Genomic DNA, 17,470 nt, shown 5'->3' on the forward strand with positions numbered 1-17,470 from the left:
AAGAGATGAGGATGGCTAGCAGTCATACTGTACCATCTTCTGCCGAGCAGCCATGAGATGTGGATGGCATGCAGTCCTTCTGCACCGTCTGCTGCCAGCCAAAGATGTAAAAGATAGGTGGAGTGGATCAAAACAAGAAATAGACCAGATTTGTTTTGTACTCATTTGCCTCCTCCCCTGTCTAGGGGACTCATTCCTCTAGGTCACACTGCAGTCACTCATAGAGAAGGTGCAGCAAGGTAAATCTAGCCATGTATCAATCAGAGGCCAGGCTAACCTCCTTGTTCCAATAAGAACAATAACTTAGGTGCACCATTTCTTATTGGAACCCTCCGTGAAGTCCTCCCTGAAATACTCCTTGATGTAAAGCCACCCCCTTTGTTGATTTTAGCTCCCTGAAGCCAACCCTGTAAGCCGTGTCGTCAGTCGCCCCTCCTTCCGTCAGAGCAATGGCAGACAATCGTTCCGTGCCTTTTTTCTGTGCGGACGCCATACCAAGGCAAGCATGGAGGCCGCTCAGCTCACTTTGGCAATTAGGAGCACATTAAACACCACACGCATTATCCAGCAGTATATGCAGCACCGGAACCTGGCAAAGCGATACCGGGCGAGGAGGCGACGTCAGCGCGGTCACGTGAGTGATCAGGACGTGGACACAGATTTCTCTGAAAGCATGGGCCCTGCCAATGCATGCATCATGGTGCTAATGGGGCAGGTTCATGCTGTGGAACGCCGATTCTGGGCTCGGGAAACAAGCACAGACTGGTGGGGCCGCATAGTGTTGCGGGTCTGGGACGATTCCCAGTGGCTGCAAAACTTTCGCATGCGTAAAGGCACTTTCATGGAACTTTATGACTTGCTTTCCCCTGCCCTAAAGCGCATGAATACCAAGATGAGAGCAGCCCTCACAGTTGAGAAGCGAGTGGCGATAGCCCTGTGGAAGCTTGTAACGCCAGACAGCTACCAGTCAGTCGGGAATCAATTTGGAGTGGGCAAATCTACTGTGGGGGCTGCTGTGATGCAAGTAGCCCACGCAATCAAAGATCTGCTGATATCAAGGGTAGTGACCCTGGGAAATGTGCAGGTCATAGTGGATGGCTTTGCTGCAATGGGATTCCCTAACTGTGGTGGGGCCATAGACGGAACCCATATCCCTATCTTGGCACCGGAGCACCAAGCCGCCGAGTACATAAACCGCAAGGGGTACTTTTCGATAGTGCTGCAAGCTCTGGTGGATCACAAGGGACGTTTCACCAACATCAACGTGGGATGGCCGGGAAAGGTACATGATGCTCGAATCTTCAGGAACTCTGGTCTGTTTCAAAAGCTGCAGGAAGGGACTTTATTCCCAGACCAGAAAATAACTGTTGGGGATGTTGAAATGCCTATATGTATCCTTGGGGACCCAGCCTACCCCTTAATGCCATGGCTCATGAAGCCGTACACAGGCAGCCTGGACAGTAGTCAGGAGCTGTTCAACTACAGGCTGAGCAAGTGCAGAATGGTGGTAGAATGTGCATTTGGATGTTTAAAGGCGCGCTGGCGCAGTTTACTGACTCGCTTAGACCGCAGCGAAACCAATATTCCCACTGTTATTACTACTTGGTGTGTGCTCCACAATATCTGTGAGAGTAAGGGGGAGACGTTTATGGCAGGGTGGGAGGTTGAGGCAAATCGCCTGGCTGCTGGTTACGCGCAGCCAGACACCAGGGCGGTTAGAAGAGCACAGGAGGGCACGGTACGCATCAGAGAAGCTTTGAAGACCAGTTTCATGACTGGCCAGGCTACAGTGTGAAAGTTCTGTTTGTTTCTCCTTGATGAAACCCCCCGCCCCTTGGTTCACTCTACTTCCCTGTAAGCTAACCACCCGCCCCTCCTCCCTTCAATCACCACTTCCAGAGGCAATAAAGTCATTGTTGCTTCACATTCATGCATTCTTTATTCATTCATCACACAAATAGGGGGATGACTACCAAGGTAGCCCAGGAGGGGTGGTGGAGGAGGGAAGGAAAATGCCACACAGCACTTTAAGCACAGCACTTTAAAAGTTTACAACTTGAAAATTTATTGAATGACAGCGTTCTTTTTTTTGGGCAATCCTCTGTGGTGGGGTGGCTGGTTGGCCGGAGGCCCCCCCACCGCGTTCTTGGGCGTCTGGGTGTGGAGGCTATGGAACTTGGGGAGGAGGGCGGTTGATTACAGAGGGGATGCAGTGGCAGTCTGTGCTCCAGCTGCCTTTGCTGCAGCTCAACCATACACTGGAGCATACTGGTTTGGTCCTCCAGCAGCCTCAGCATTGAATCCTGCCTCCTCTCATCACGCTGCCGCCACATTTGAGTTTCAGCCCTCTCTTCAGCCCGCCACCTCTCCTCCCGGTCATTTTGTGCTTTCCTGCACTCTGACATTATTTGCCTCCACGCATTCGTCTGTGCTCTGTCAGCATGGGAGGACAGCATGAGCTCGGAGAACATTTCATCGCGAGTGCGTTTTTTTTTTTTTCTTTCTAAGCTTCACTAGCCTCTGGGAAGGAGAAGATCCTGTGATCATTGAAACACATGCAGCTGGTGGAGAAAAAAAAAAAAAAAAGGGACAGCGGTATTTAAAAAGACACTTTATAAAACAGTGGCTACAGTCTTTCAGGGTAAACCTTGCTGTTAACATTACATACATAGCACATGTGCTTTCGTTACAAGGTCGCATTTTGCCTCCCCCCACCGCGTGGCTACCCCCTCAACCTTCCCCCCTCCCTGTAGCTAACAGCGGGGAACATTTCTGTTTAGCCACAGGCAAACAGCCCAGCAGGAACGGGCTCCTCTGAGTGTCCCCTGAAGAAAAGCACCCTGTTTCAACCAGGTGACCATGAATGATATCTCACTCTCCTGAGGATAACACAGAGAGATAAAGAACAGATGTTGTTTGAATGCCAGCAAACATACACTGCAATGCTTTGTTCTACAATGATTCCCGAGTACGTGTTACTGGCCTGGAGTGGTAAAATGTCCTACCATGAAGGACGCAATAAGGCTGCCCTCCCCAGAAACCTTTTGCAAAGGCTTTAGGAGTACATCTAGGAGAACCGCGAATGCCAGGGCAAAGTAATCCTTTCACATGCTTGCTTTTAAACCATGTATAGTATTTTAAAAGGTACACTCACCAGAGGTCCCTTCTCCGCCTGCTGGGTTTAGGAGGCAGCCTTGGGTGGGTTCAGGGGGGTACTGGCTCCCTGTCCAGGGTGAGAAACAGTTCCTGGCTGTCGGAAAAACCGGTTTCTCCACTTGCTTGCTGTGAGCTATCTTCTTCATCCCCAAAACCTGCTTCCGTATTGCCTCCCTCTCCATTGAAGGAGTCAAACAACATGGCTGGGGTAGTGGTGGCTGAACCCCCTAAAATGGCATGCAGCTCATCATAGAAGCGGCATGTTTGGGGCTCTGACCCGGAGCAGCCGTTCACCTCTCTGGTTTTCTGGTAGGCTTGCCTCAGCTCCTTCAGTTTCACGCGGCACTGCTTCGGGTCCCTGTTATGGCCTCTGTCCTTCCTGCCCTGGGAGATTTTGACAAAGGTTTTGGCATTTCGAAAACTGGAACGGAGTTCTGATAGCATGGATTCCTCTCCCCATACAGCGATCAGATCCCGTACCTCCCGTTCAGTCCATGCTGGAGCTCTTTTGCGATTCTGGGACTCCATCATGGTCTCCTCTGCTGATGAGCTCTGCATGGTCACCTGCAGCTTGCCACGCTGGCCAAACAGGAAATGAGATTTAAAAGTTCGCGGTTCTTTTCCTGTCTACCTGGCCAGTGCATCTGAGTTGAGAGTGCTGTCCAGAGCGGTCACAATGGAGCACTCTGGGATAGCTCCCGGAGGCCAATACCGTCGAATTGTGTCCACAGTACCCCAAATTCGAGCCGGCAAGGTCGATTTAAGCGCTAATCCACTTGTCAAGGGTGGAGTAAGGAAATCGATTTTAAGAGCCCTTTAAGTCGAAATAAAGGGCTTCATTGTGTGGACGGGTGCAGGTTTACATCGATTTAACGCTGCTAAATTCGACCTAAAGTCCTACTGTAGACCAGGGCTAAATTAACAGTTTTGCCATGGACTTTAAGGGGAGTAAGATTAGGCCAAATGAGTACAAAGAATGGATGAGAATCTCTTTTATGCCCCTTTTTAGAACCTAGTTGACCTTCCTCAGGAATTGTTGCCATATTGTAGAACCAAGTTATGCTGTAATAAGAGCATCTGCTCCCCTTATTACCACATAAGCATGTCCTATAGACATTCTTAACAGTGTGCCTATAATTCATTGGTTCTAATAAATCCCATCACTCCTGCCAAAAGTGCATGTTATGATCTCCAAAGATCAAAGAGATTGTTACATGTACTCTGTATATTATGAGTATTGTAAACATTAGGTGGAATTCTTACATTTAAAACACATTTCCAATCTGGAGTTCTCTGCTTGCACATGAAGTTCCTCAAAAGCCAATATCATTCTCTAAAAAATAAAACATAGCAATAAATGTTCAAAAACAAATGATTTCCTATAATGAAAAAGGAATGTACATACCATTTAAAAATATGCAGTATTATAAGCCAGTGGTAACGTTTCCAGATTAAAAAGTACTTTGTTAAAACAGACAGCTATTATTTTAAATCAATGTTACTAGAACAATTATTTAAAAAATTAGAAATTGAAGTAATCCCATACTTAGATGGTAAGCTCTTTAGAGCAGGGACCATCTTTTCGCTAGCTATTTGTACAGTGCTTAACTTAATGGAGCCCTGGTGCACAACATGGGGTGCCTAGGTGCTATCACAGTACAAATAATAAATAGAAGTCAAAGGTTAAAAAGAAACATTTAACTTAACTATTTTAATATCAAATTCTCTACCCCAGATAAAAATTCCTCTCCCTTCTCATTGACAAATATTCAAAATTCTCACTATATTCCCACTGAAGTTCAGAAAAAAACTGAAGGTCAAATGTACTTTGCAAGACTCTACTGATGGTTTTACATTTTGTTTAAAATACCAAAAGTCCAGACAAAAAATGGTGTAAAAGAACTTAATACCTCCCTCTTATCCCTACTTACTCATCTGTTCCTCCACAAAATATATTAAGGGTTTGTCTACAATACCACTTAAGTTGATGTAACTTAGTTGTTCAGGGATGTGAAAAAGCAACCCCCCGAGCGACGTAAATTACATCGACTTAACGTGGCATCTACACCGCACTATGTCGGTGGGAGACACTCTTCTGCCAACATAGCTTCTACCTCTCGCTGAGGTGGAGTAATTATGACGACAGGGGAGTGCATAGTGCGGTAGTGTAGACCAGCCTTAAGACTAAATTTTCACTCTACTTACTATGCTGTACTATACTTAAAACTGGTGTATATTTTCAATTCTTATGTCATGATACAATTGTATTGCACCTTATGTTTGTAAGCATGTTTTGTATTAATACATGTATATATTTTTCAAATAAAGTTCTTTATGTTAAAAAAAACCACCACCAACTGAATAGAACAAACTCTTATCATTATATTCTTATCATAAAGACTTGGGCACTCAGCACCAGCAGCTGCCCATGTGACAATGGCAGGGAATGCTGTGGGAATTCTTGTTTTATTTTTATGAACAATCCATGTGACTCAGTTTTACTCTGTATTGTTACCCACTAGGTACAAAGAGGTTAACTTCTCCCCAGGGCACAGAGAAGCAAGACATAAGTGGATGTCACCCTTGAGAGACAATGGGAGACCCAATGACTGAAAATAAACATTTAACTGTCTGGGAGATAAGGAATGCTGCGTCTATAAGGTGCAACTGGAATGGTTTTTAAGACTAGCTGCTGCCCAGAGCAGAGACACAGGGTCAGAGAGAGTGAGACTAGGATAGATTCAAGGATAACATGGAACAGTGCGCAGTTGTTTTCTGCCAATATAGACTCTTAAGTTTTCCATGATGATCTAAGGACCCTCAAATGCTGTATTCCAACTGACTAAGAAATGCTGGCTTGTTTTGAAAAGGCTACACTCTGTCACTGCAAATACTGGTTATATTGCTCCCTAATAGTGGAAGTTTCTAAAAGGAGTCTGAACTTGTTCAGACTTGCTGTAGAGCCACAGAGAAAAATCAAGAGTGCTGGCGCCTAAAGGCCTAGCCTTGGAGTTATACAACTGTGGGTCTCACCCTTGTAAAAAGCAAAGGGCTTGGCAAAAAATAGGAATACTCCAAAGAGACTGTATAAAGACTGGGGCTATGAGGATCCAGGGGTTTCGGTCCTCAGTTTTGGCAGGTCTACAACTCAGGTTTTGGGGGTAGGGGTGTGTCACAATCCCTTGTCACCACCAGTGAAGACAGACAAAGCAGTATCTGATTGTCTCACACCCACTACTTACACCAGGAAGTGTCCCAGGCAGGGCTGTCCAAGCAGCTGCGCAGACTCCTTGATGTTGCCGCAACAGACTCCACTCTTATCTGGCTTCTGCAATCTGCATCCAACCTTGTTCCTAGTTCCACTCCACTCTTGTCCTGTTCCTGATCCCTATCTTGCTCCTTCCCTCGCTCCTCAGTTCCTGCCTTGTTCCTGATCCTTGCTTCATCTCTGGTTCCTTCCCCAATACCTTGTTCTGACTAACAGCCCTATCAATCCTGTCTCTGATCCCCAGCTTGTTTTCCGGCTCTGGGGGTCAGGTCAGAGTGCAATTACGTATCCTAGCCTCTCCTATTAGGTCGGACCACCTACATCCCAGCTCCTAGCAGAGGCACTGACCCTCCTGTAGATCAATGACAAATGTGTTTTGCATTTAAGAAAATCTCAGCATTTACATCAACTCAATTCAGCTGTTTAAATTTATAGTATTTTGAAACCTCTTATAATCAATCACTTACCTCAATATTATTATTAAGTGCCATATATAGATGTCTGGTTTCTTCTCTTTCATGTTCATCTGTCAATATAGAAATATTTTGAATAAAATTTTACTTTTAAGATATGCATAACAATACAGCAATAAATGTAATATACAAGGGCATATTAGATTGTACATATGATTTTAAAAAAAGTTTTGCCCAAGCATTTCAATACACCATGCATCAAGAATTAAAACACGGATATGGTGAGCCTGCTTTTTCTCGTCATTTTCCAAAATGTCTGCAAAAATATTGTTGGCAAATGTTATGCAATGCAGAAAAAGTGTATTCTCCATCTAAGTAGCATTCCAGATCAGTTTACATGGTTTCATTCTGAATTCCACTTCTTCCAGACAGAATGGCAGGCTAGATGTAAATCCAGGATCAAAAAGTATAAGCATATTATCATGTTTTTATTATTATAACAGATTTGGACACATCAAAACACAGCGACAGCAGGAGTATCAAAGATGAGTTGATAATTCCTTAAGTAGCCCCACTGAAATCCACTCTGTTTCATTGAGACTACTTGAGGAATAAGGTGGTCAAGTGATATGGTCACATAATTAAACATACTATTAGTGCCGCAAACAACTAGATGTTTTGGAATCGAACATTTATATATATTTATTTACTTCCTGGATTGCCCCCTCAACCTAACCATTGTTAGTTGGCCAATTTCCAATAACTATCATGGCAGAAATGACTCGAGAGATTTGAGAGGGTAGTTATTTTAAAGATAAATTCAGGAAAGGTGTTCCATATGTAAGAGATGGCATAGAAGAAAGTGTGAAGACACTTGTGAGAAAAGCAGTCAAATGGACCATCAAGTCTGACATCATTGGTAAAGACAAGGAACCATGAGGCTGATGTGATAAATGACGAGAACAGATAACTAAGATGAGGCAAAGTTGTGAAAGGCCTCGAAGGTGAGAACAAAACATTTGAATTTGATGCAACAGAAAACTTGGTCAGCAAAGAGATCCAAAGAGATTTGTGTGATATAGGTAGTGCAACAGGCAAAGAAGATTATCTTAGCATCTTCGTTTTGTACAGACTAAAGAGGGATGATGTCAATGTTTCAGCTATGTGAACAGAAAGAAAATATCTTATTTTAGAAATGTTATGAAGAAAAATACAGGAGGATTTGTACGTGACCTAGATGTGAGCACAAGGGAGATAAGAGAGTCTAAGTTAATGTGCCAGTGTGACCAACCACACTGCTGTGATAGCTAAGCACCTTACAAAAATGTCATGGGTTCCCCATATAGTGTAATCAATACTGATTTTTGGTTCTGCCCTGTCTTCCATTACTGTAGAAGGAAGAAAATATTTTTACCATTCTGGGAACGGTATGATGCAAGGTTTAGTCTTGCATTTTGTCCTACACAAGGCAAGATGCAGGTCATTCTCTTCTCTTGTGAAAAGCCATGAGACAACTGTTAAACATCTGCATCTTGCACTTAAGACTTTCATCCTTGTAGCTGACAATGCCATTGCTCCTCAGGAACACAGCGGTCATGAAAGATAATGGTCAACAATGGGGCTACTCACAGTAGTAAAGCTAAATGTGTAAATATGTACAGGATTGAGGCCAGAGAAACTGAGCAACTCTTCAGCAGCATGGATCCAGCAACTCTGAAGGTTTTGAAGATTAACTCAGATAAAAGCAAGATTATAGTTCTAAAGTCCCAATTCAGGAAAGTACTTAAGCACATGCATAATTTTAAGTACTTAAATTGAATTTAATGGGACTATTACACGTATGCTTAAATACCTTCCTGGATCAGTGTCTAAATGGGTAGCCAATGTAATGTAAAAAATACTAGTGCGATGCACTTATTTTGTTCTGCATTGTTTAGGTATCAAGCTACCCCAAACAGATCAATGTTGCTTCTGATGAATATGCCAAAGAAAAGGTTGGGAGACAAATGTATAACCCTTTAACAACCTTGTTGCCTTTGGGGGAAAAAAACTCTGAAATTAAGAACACAAAATGAATAGCTATTAGGTCTATGGCTTATTTTCTCCAGAAAACTTCATTTTGGTGAGATGAGCCACGCACAACTTATTCAAACTACACTAGAATCCATGCCTGCAGAAAGAAAGCTTGTTCTCCCATGCAGCAGTGTGCATTTACAAATGTAAAACAATATCTAAATACTATTTACATTTGTTGGACTTCTCTGTGGATCGAGCACAGGTTTCCTTGAGCAGATTACACAAACGTCTTGTTGCACTGTTTCTGAAAGAAGAAAAACCTATTTTATTATTATTTACATAATATTACAGGGGTGTATAGTATTTTGCAGATATAAAAATGACAAGGTCCTTGCCTTGAGAAGCTCCTTGCCTTGAGAAGCTCTGCAATCTACCGTCTTTCTTGAGTGCAGTTAATTATTCAAAATTATAAATAAAAATGTGAAGTGTTCAGTATGAAAAAAATTTCTATAATATTTTGTTCATATTACTCACTCTTGTAGAAGATCTTTATTTTCACATATCTCATCTTCCAATTTCAAACTTAGTTTTTCATTTTCAAACTAATTTTATAAGAGATGCACATAAAAAATTAGTTATTCAAAATACAATTATCTTGCTTCATTTCTTTTCAAACCTCACCTGATAATATATTTTATGTGCTGTTAATTATACCTCTTAATTTCTCTCTGTGCTGTTATTTCACTGTGACTGCAATATTTAACTCTGAACCATGTTTTGTGATATAATTTGTATGAAGGGAGAATAAACATATCAAGTTTCACTGTACTCTTTTTACAAGTTACAGAGAAGCTTCATTTCCACGTGTTAATTACATTCTTATTTTTTTTGTATATTAAGTTGCTTTTTTCTTTCAAAACAAACATTCATTATTGAGAGGATAAGTTTTTACATTTTAAAATTAAAAAATGAAGTTTTGCTTGTAAAAAGGTGAAGCTGTTGGATCAATTAGACGGTCAAATATTTTTCACAAGATGAATTGCTTAAATTATTTTTGTGAGCTGTGAATCATTATTGATTAAATTATATTAGAAAGCCAAATTATATTTGTTTACTCAGAAAGTTTTTATTCTTAAAAATATATTTTGAAGTATCCTAGACAGAAACTTGCCTGTAACTCTTGAATAGCTTTACGTTGTGCTTCAATAATCTTTTTATTTTCCTGCAATTTTCTCTCCTTCTGCTTCAGTTCAGATTCTACCGTCACTTTCCACCTCTTGATCTTTTCAGCCTCTTTGTACAGTTTTGAATAAAGCTCATGCATTGTCTCTATATTCTATTGAAACAGGTTTCACAACTTAATCTGAAATGCTGTTTAATTAAAAATATTCTACACACGTCTCTTAGAAATATCATAAGAATTTGTATTTCTTTAATAAATTGCAAAGTAAGCTGCTCTAGGGATCAAAGTTTAAACTGATTAAATATGGTAGCACCACTGATGCACTATTCTGAATGCTTACAGCAGCCACTAAAAACCACTGTGTACCAATTTGTTTCATGGAATAAGAAACAACAAAAAATGCATAATTACAACACAATACAAATAAGGGAAAATTCTCCTAACATCTTCAGATCTTCTAACATAGCTGAAGGCAAATCCTGGCAGTCATGGATGACTACTCCAGGTCAAATCCAGGTCCCACTAAAGTAAATGGGAGTTTTGTTACTAATTTTATTAGGGCCAGGATTTCACCCACTAGGTTTCCCATACCAAGTTCCAATGCCCAAAAGTCCAGACATTGGGAGTGAAACCAGTAGGACTCCAGAGAGCATATCCAAGAATTCCTACGTTTTTTCTGCAATAGAGGGACTTTATGTGCTGTTAATGATATCAGTCAATTAAGAGTTCTAAAAAGAACTGTAGAGCACCACACAAGAAACTGTAGATTAATGGTCTTAAACAGCTCATAGAAAAGGGGAATCGGTTCAAACACAAGGTCATATTTTTTCTACTCTTTAAAAAAACCTCAGGGGTCACCAAATTTTATCCTCCTTCTATGGCTTCACCAGGGATCATTACAGCATGATTGTGCTTTATTAGCTGCTAAGGTTAAAGAAGTGCAGTCCAAGTGGAGATGGAAACCATGAGACCCACAAGAGGAAGCCCGTTCGATCTGGAAGGGTGTGGCTGTTGTCCGGGTGCTTCTCATGTCAGGAATGCTAACTGCTGTAAACTTTGCTGAGTGTTGGAATAGAGCGCAGCAAAACAGCACTGAGGAAAATGGGCTGAAAGTACAGTACTGTAATTCAGCTTTTCAGTAGTTCACGCTAGTAAATTATTTGGTGTTGCCATAGATTGTACTATGTATAAGTGGAAGGCTGTCTAATGGTTAGGGTACTAGCCAAGGACTTTGGAGACCAGAGTTCAATTCCTTCCTCTGCCACAGACCTTCTCTGTCATTCAGTGTCTGTGCCTTTGTTTCCTCATGTGTTAAAATACTACTTGCCTACCTCATAGGAGCATTGAGAGGATAAATACATTAAAGATTGTGAGGTGCTGAGATACTAGATTCACAGACTGTACACTTAACTGACCTCTTCTTCTACCTCAGGCAAAAAATTTATTTTCTGTGAAACAGGATCTGAAAAAGATATTTTGATGAATATTTTTTCTAAATAAATTTGTATAACATATAGTATAATAGCTTAAAACTAGGCAAAATGTTACAATATTTAGAAGTGTCTTCTTAGAAGACATTAAAAAGTGCATATAACTAGAAACTTAAATTTAAAGAGACCATTGTACAAGATGATGTAATACCCTTTTTGGCCTTACCTGGATCTGTGACTTCACCATGGCTTGGTGTACTTGTCATTACAAAAGGCAAACTAAAATAATCTTCTGTGCACTTGTTAAAAACCTAGAAAATTTTAAAAATTAGTTTGTTAAGGTATATCTGAAGGCTGGGAGTGCCAATCCCAGAACAATACTATAGTTAAGGCTCTGTTCAAAATTTATTTTCCATTCCCTGTAACATTCTCAGAAAACATTCGTGATGAAATTTCACAACCTAAATCTTACCTTAGAAATCAATTTTTCATTTTTAGAAAATACCATAGAAATCTGATATGAGTATACCTGATCTTATATGCTTTTAAAAACTGAGCATATCTGGAACTGATCAGTACTTGAATAAGAGACCCCAATGAGAAAAAAGAATATGTTGAATTTATGCATATTTATGCAACAGACAATTAAGTGTGTGCAGGCCTCAACTAGTACTACTGACTGACAGAACATGAAATAGTTCATAATCCAATTGTTTTCAGTGGGACTATTTGTCAAGTAAGGTACTATTCGGGGTGAATAAGGTTATCTGAATATATCCTAAAATTTTATAATCCCTGGATAATTTTCTGTATTCTAAATTATCCACAATAGGCTTTGCAATTTTAATTTCTCGCTGGCTGAATATCTATATTTTTTTTCGGTCATTGTTCTCAAATTATTGTAGCTTTCTGTAAAACAGAATATTGGGGGGGGGGATGAAATTTTTCATTCTTGTTCTTAGGCCAAATATTACCATTTTTGGAAATTCTGGTAACATTATTTTTAGTTGTTTTGGAGCTATAGTTAGGCTTGGAAGGATATTATCAGTAAGCATCAATTTCAGCATACATACACAAACCAACTAAAAATATTTCCACCTATAATAATCAACATTTACAAATAGGCAAAGTAAGAAAAATGCCCCTTGTTTGTTTGATTTAAGGATTTTGTATATTTCTACATGATAATAATGTTTTAATGGCTATAAATCTTTAATTTCTTGAATTTCAACATCTACTGTGACTAAATATTTACTAACCCTTCAGTTTCTCACAACTGAAAATTTAAATCTATAAAAATTCAAAAAAAATGCTTAAAACTAATTATTATCCATCAAAATTATTAAAAAACAAAACACCAAATTCTGTCGGGGCTAGCTACAACCATAATTCTCCCTGCAGCTTTCAGAGTGCAACAGATGTAACCTTCCAGATACACATACACCAAATAATGCATGGGTTTTCAACCTTTTTCTTTCTGAGGCTCTCCTCTCCCCACTCCCATGCTATACAAGTTCCACGGCCCACTTGTGACACTGCAACAGTTTTTCAGTAGATTAAAAGCCAGGGCCAGTGTTAGGGGGGTAGCTAGCAGAGCAATTGCCCAGGACCTCACACCACAGGGGGCCCCGCGAAGCTAAGTTGCTCTGGCTTCAGCTTCAGCCAGGAGCATCGGGGCTCAGGATTCAGCTTTCTGCCCTCAATTCCACTGGCCCTGCTCTCTAGTTTATTTTGGCAGAGACCCTGAAACCTGCTCACGGCCCCATTGGAGGCCCTGGACTCCTAGTCAAGACAGGGTTGCCAACCCTCCAGGATTGTCCTGGTGTCTCCAGGAATTAAAGATAATATTCAATTAAATTTTATGTCATGCGATGAAACCTCCAGGAACATGTCCAACCAGAATTGGCAACCCTAGATGAGAACCACTGTAATAAAAGTACTTCAATTAGGAAGGCCTAGAGCTTCAATTTAGAAGTTACACTACACTATAAGGCGACAATATTTCTCGACAAGGTCCTTGAACTGGTCTCCAAGAACAGGACTTCGCGGAACAGCAGGCGGGTCTGCGCGGCCCTTCTGACATCGAGCTACGAAAAGGCAGAGCCGGGTTGGAAGCGCCTTTACCGTACTGCACTAACGTTAACCCACAGCCCCGGCGTGCGGAATACAGCTGGCGAGAGACGGCCCCACGAGTCGCGGCCGCCCGCCCGGCCGCCCCGGGGTCCCCACAACCGCAATCCCTGTCCGCAGCAGGAAGAGGGACGCGGGCGTGCAAAGGTCTCGCCTTTCGTTCGCGTCTGAATGTTCTCCGCACCGACACACAGCCGCAATCGCTGCGCCGAAAAGCCGCCGTTTCATTCGTGCCATGTTTACCTGACAGGCTCCAGCGCCCCTGGCGCTCGCCTGAGGTTTAACAGCAGACACTTGGCTGCTGCTCAGCCTGGGAGGCACGAACAGTGTAAAGGGCTTTTCTTTTTCCATTTCCCCAGGCCCAGCAGCACGAGAACCAGGCTCTCCACGGCACAGGGACCGCGCCCCACCCCACCCCACCGCGGTCAACGGCCGCGCGAGCCAGAGGGAGGCGAAAAAGGCGGGAAGCGCGAGCCAGCCCTGAAACCTGTGGGCCGCGCGCTGCCCGCGAGGCGCTTCGAAGGGCCAGGCCGAGGGGCAGCTGGCCAAAGCCGCCTTGCGGGAGGGGGAAGGAGAAAAATCAGGCCGCCTGCTGTTTACGCGGGGACAGCGGAGAGGGCCGGGACGGGCCGCGGTAGCTGCGTGGGGAGCCCTGGCCCAGGTGCTGGGTGACGCGAGTCTGGCCCCCGGCTCATCAGGCTGTCAGCCGGCGGGGGACGGCTCAGGTGGACACACAGGTGGGGTAGGAGAAACAGGGACGCCCCCTTCACAGCTCAGCCTTGTTTGGAAACAGACTGACCCCGAGGCTGGGGGCATCAGGGTGCTTCCCCGGGGCCGGCCCGAGAAGGGTGTAGTCTCCTGTGACAAAAGGTGTTGAGATATAGCGGCCTCCTCTGCTCCAATATGCACTGTCTCACAGCAGCTCCCCTCAGGGAAAAGGGTGCTTTGAATACCTGCCAGCCTCAAACCTTCTCCCTGGGATCTCAGGCTTACTTGGTGCAGCTCAGATATCATTTGTCATTATCAGTAATAATTCTTCAGGCAAACTTCTGCTCTTGGTAGTACTTGTGTAAACCTAATGCCTTCCATGCTATGCCAAATAGTGTCTTGGTCTGTATTTTCTTAACTATCTGAGTTGCACCTGTCTTAAAGACTACTGGCTTTGCACAGGTGCTATGGAGAGAGTAATTTCATCAGTGTGCTATTACTGTGATAGTGCATAAGGAGGAAAGAGCCCAGTGGATTTTTAAGGTGAGATATGACCAAAAAAAATCTAACATGTACACCTCCCCTGTTTACTTTTATCTAAACAGCAAACTTGAGTGGGACAGCACTGAAGGTGATAAACATGGAAATCTTGTACTCACTTTATCAGACAAGAGAGGGAGAAGAAGAAATGGAAACTGGGGTAAGGAGGAAAAGAAGATTAAATTAGAAGGAACAGCTCCCTTCACTCATTTTCTTTTATCTCCATTTCCTTTTTTGTCCTAATAATCTCCACTTGGTCTGTTCTGTTTCACCTGTTCCCTTCATTCCTTTAGTTTAAGGCTGTGGTGCCTTGTAAAGCTTTACATATTCTCCTCTCCTTTTAGTAAGTATAACAGAGTGTAGGCCACAGTACAGTCATACTTGATGCACATAGCTTACAACTGTATGTGGTTAAAGCACTCATTTGACTCTTCCTAAATCCATACAAAATGTAAGTCTCAAACTCTATAGTAAAAAACACTAATAGCATATAATTTCTGAGAAAACAGGATATCTTAAACTTATCTTTTGTATTAAAGATAAGATACTTTTGGTCTGTGTTCACTATTTGCATTATAATTCAAAAGTGATGAATGTCTCACACCTGTGGATCTGATTGAATCAAACCATATCTAATATATGAAAGTATTCATACATGGTTTTTAATCTGCCATATGAAAATATTTTAATGACAAAATATAATAGGTGCTCATTAACATTGCCAAAGTATTAGCATAATCTTGAAAACATTAGCAAAGCGAGTAAGCTGCCCCTTAAATATCATGAAACTTTACTGAAAAAGACATTCCAAAATGAAGCTAGACAAGTGTCTGGAGTAAAGAAAATGATTAGGTGCAATAACAAACTCATTGTGGGAGGAGATGCACACCAGCTGCCGGATCCTCTTTCACATTTATGATGTTTTGATTGTTTAAAAAAACAAAACAAAACCACCCTACCTCTTAGTGGTGTGTTTTTTTTTAAATAATAATCCTGAGATAAAACTATTTGAAAGTTCATTCTATGGTGAGAAATGTTTAATGGCTGTGTAGAATGTTTAAAATAAATAAGATTTTATTATAGTCTTCTTTATATACCCATCATATCTTTATTCCTATCTTTTTAGAAAGATAGGGAGCACTAACAGACTGAATGGGATTCTACCCACACAGTTGTGGGCAGTGCCCACTGTGTGACTGGATGTACATTTCCAATGGGTGCATGTAATTTTCTAAAACTATTAAAAAAAACCACCTCAAAAAGTTATTCCCCCTTATAGGCTAGATTCTGTTCACCTGTGAGGTGGTACATCAGTGCAACAGCACCCCCTCAGGTCAAGCATGACACAGCACTGGGGCTTACAGTCTAGCAGTCCTGATGCCCAGGAGTCTGAAAACATAGAATCAGAGAATATCAGGGTTGGAAGGGACTTCATGAGATCACCTAATCCAACCCCCTGCTCAAAGCAGGACCAATCCCCAATTTTCACCCCACAGCCCTAAATGGCCCCCTCAAAGATTGAGCTCACAACCCTGGGTTTAGCAGGCCAATGCTCAAACAACTGAGCTATCCCTCCCCCTCAAACCTTTCCTCACTCGCAAGTTTTTCAGTATGGGAACCCACTCCACAGGGTTCCAGCTCTGATCCCTAAAGCTAGATAAGCAGGATCAGGATTCTTCAACAGACAGTGCTCTGAGCTCCTTCCTATCTTTCCCTGGATCTCTGCAGGCTCTCACCTGTTGGTCAGTTCATCCCCTCCTGAGCTGTTGTCTTTGGAGAGCTCTTTAGTAGCTTGCTGGCAGAAGCTCCTTTCTCTGGCCTGCTCACTCCTCTGGCAGCCACCTCACCTTTCTGCTTCCCAGCACTTTTATCCTCCCAGCTGCTGTGAGACTGCCAGTCAGCAGTGGCTAGCAATGCTTGTAATAACCCTTTGGTTGCTAGCCTAGCTTGGGGTACATCCACCCCATGACAGCCTCACATAAGTAATTCTATTGATTCTGAGTAAGAGAAGGATGATTTTACTCTTCATAGTATTCTGCCTCCAACATAATCTATCATGATGCTATGTCTGATGCAGGAAAAGCATGCTGCTGGAGTCCTTGCACCCATTAAGGAAATGAGATTATATAGCCTATGCTGGAAGATGGAGCATACTCTGGAACAGCATATGCCAGCAGTAGAACATTGATCTCAACCCGTCCAGAATGTGACCATTGTTGGAGAAAAGTAACATTAATTTCTACTGTATTTCCATTTTATTTTATGATGTACAACAAATGAATTTGAGTGCCTGTAGTTGGGACTGGTGTCTTGAAAAAGAATCCTCAAATGCATGTAGGAATCTTCTACCCCATTATAGTCATGATAAATGTAACTGAGAATTCAAGCATTAATGGGGAGTCCTTATGACATTCTCCATAAAACTTCCAATATGGTTGGTAGGCAAAAATACAGAGTTAAATCCTGGTCCCACTGGAGTCAGTTGGCATTTTGGTATTGACTTCAGTGTGGACAGGATTTCACGCATAGTAGGTAAGAAAGAAGGCGGGAGGGGGGGGAGACCTATATTGCTGAAATTGAAAAAGTATATTGTGCTTATCTGCTTTGGAGAAACCATTCCAGAGTA

At 42.2% G+C, this 17,470-nt stretch overlaps 1 protein-coding gene and 1 long non-coding RNA gene across 2 annotated transcripts in view; one reads left to right on the forward strand and one right to left on the reverse strand.

Annotated features, from left to right (window-relative positions):
* The window catches only part of SYCP1 (synaptonemal complex protein 1), a gene marked incomplete at its 5' end in the record, with an annotated part of 74,375 nt that extends 60,428 nt beyond the window's left edge, over positions 1–13,947 (reverse strand). Inside the window, 8 exons of the mRNA XM_084611183.1 lie at positions 4,420–4,489; positions 6,892–6,950; positions 9,084–9,157; positions 9,388–9,455; positions 10,025–10,189; positions 11,452–11,498; positions 11,693–11,777; positions 13,840–13,947. Coding sequence (XP_084467309.1) covers positions 4,420–4,489; positions 6,892–6,950; positions 9,084–9,157; positions 9,388–9,455; positions 10,025–10,189; positions 11,452–11,498; positions 11,693–11,777; positions 13,840–13,947 — 676 coding nt within the window. The remainder of the gene's footprint in view (positions 1–4,419; positions 4,490–6,891; positions 6,951–9,083; positions 9,158–9,387; positions 9,456–10,024; positions 10,190–11,451; positions 11,499–11,692; positions 11,778–13,839) is intronic.
* Positions 13,948–14,252: 305 nt separating this feature from the next.
* LOC311510994 lies at positions 14,253–17,409 on the forward strand. Its single transcript, XR_014709175.1, has 3 exons — positions 14,253–14,333; positions 14,910–15,004; positions 16,922–17,409. It is a non-coding gene; the product is annotated as an uncharacterized lncRNA (long non-coding RNA).
* Positions 17,410–17,470: the final 61 nt, after the last annotated feature.

Source organism: Lepidochelys olivacea, assembly GCF_965140295.1.
Source record: "Lepidochelys olivacea isolate rLepOli2 genome assembly, chromosome: 21".
NCBI lineage: Eukaryota > Metazoa > Chordata > Testudines > Cheloniidae > Lepidochelys > Lepidochelys olivacea.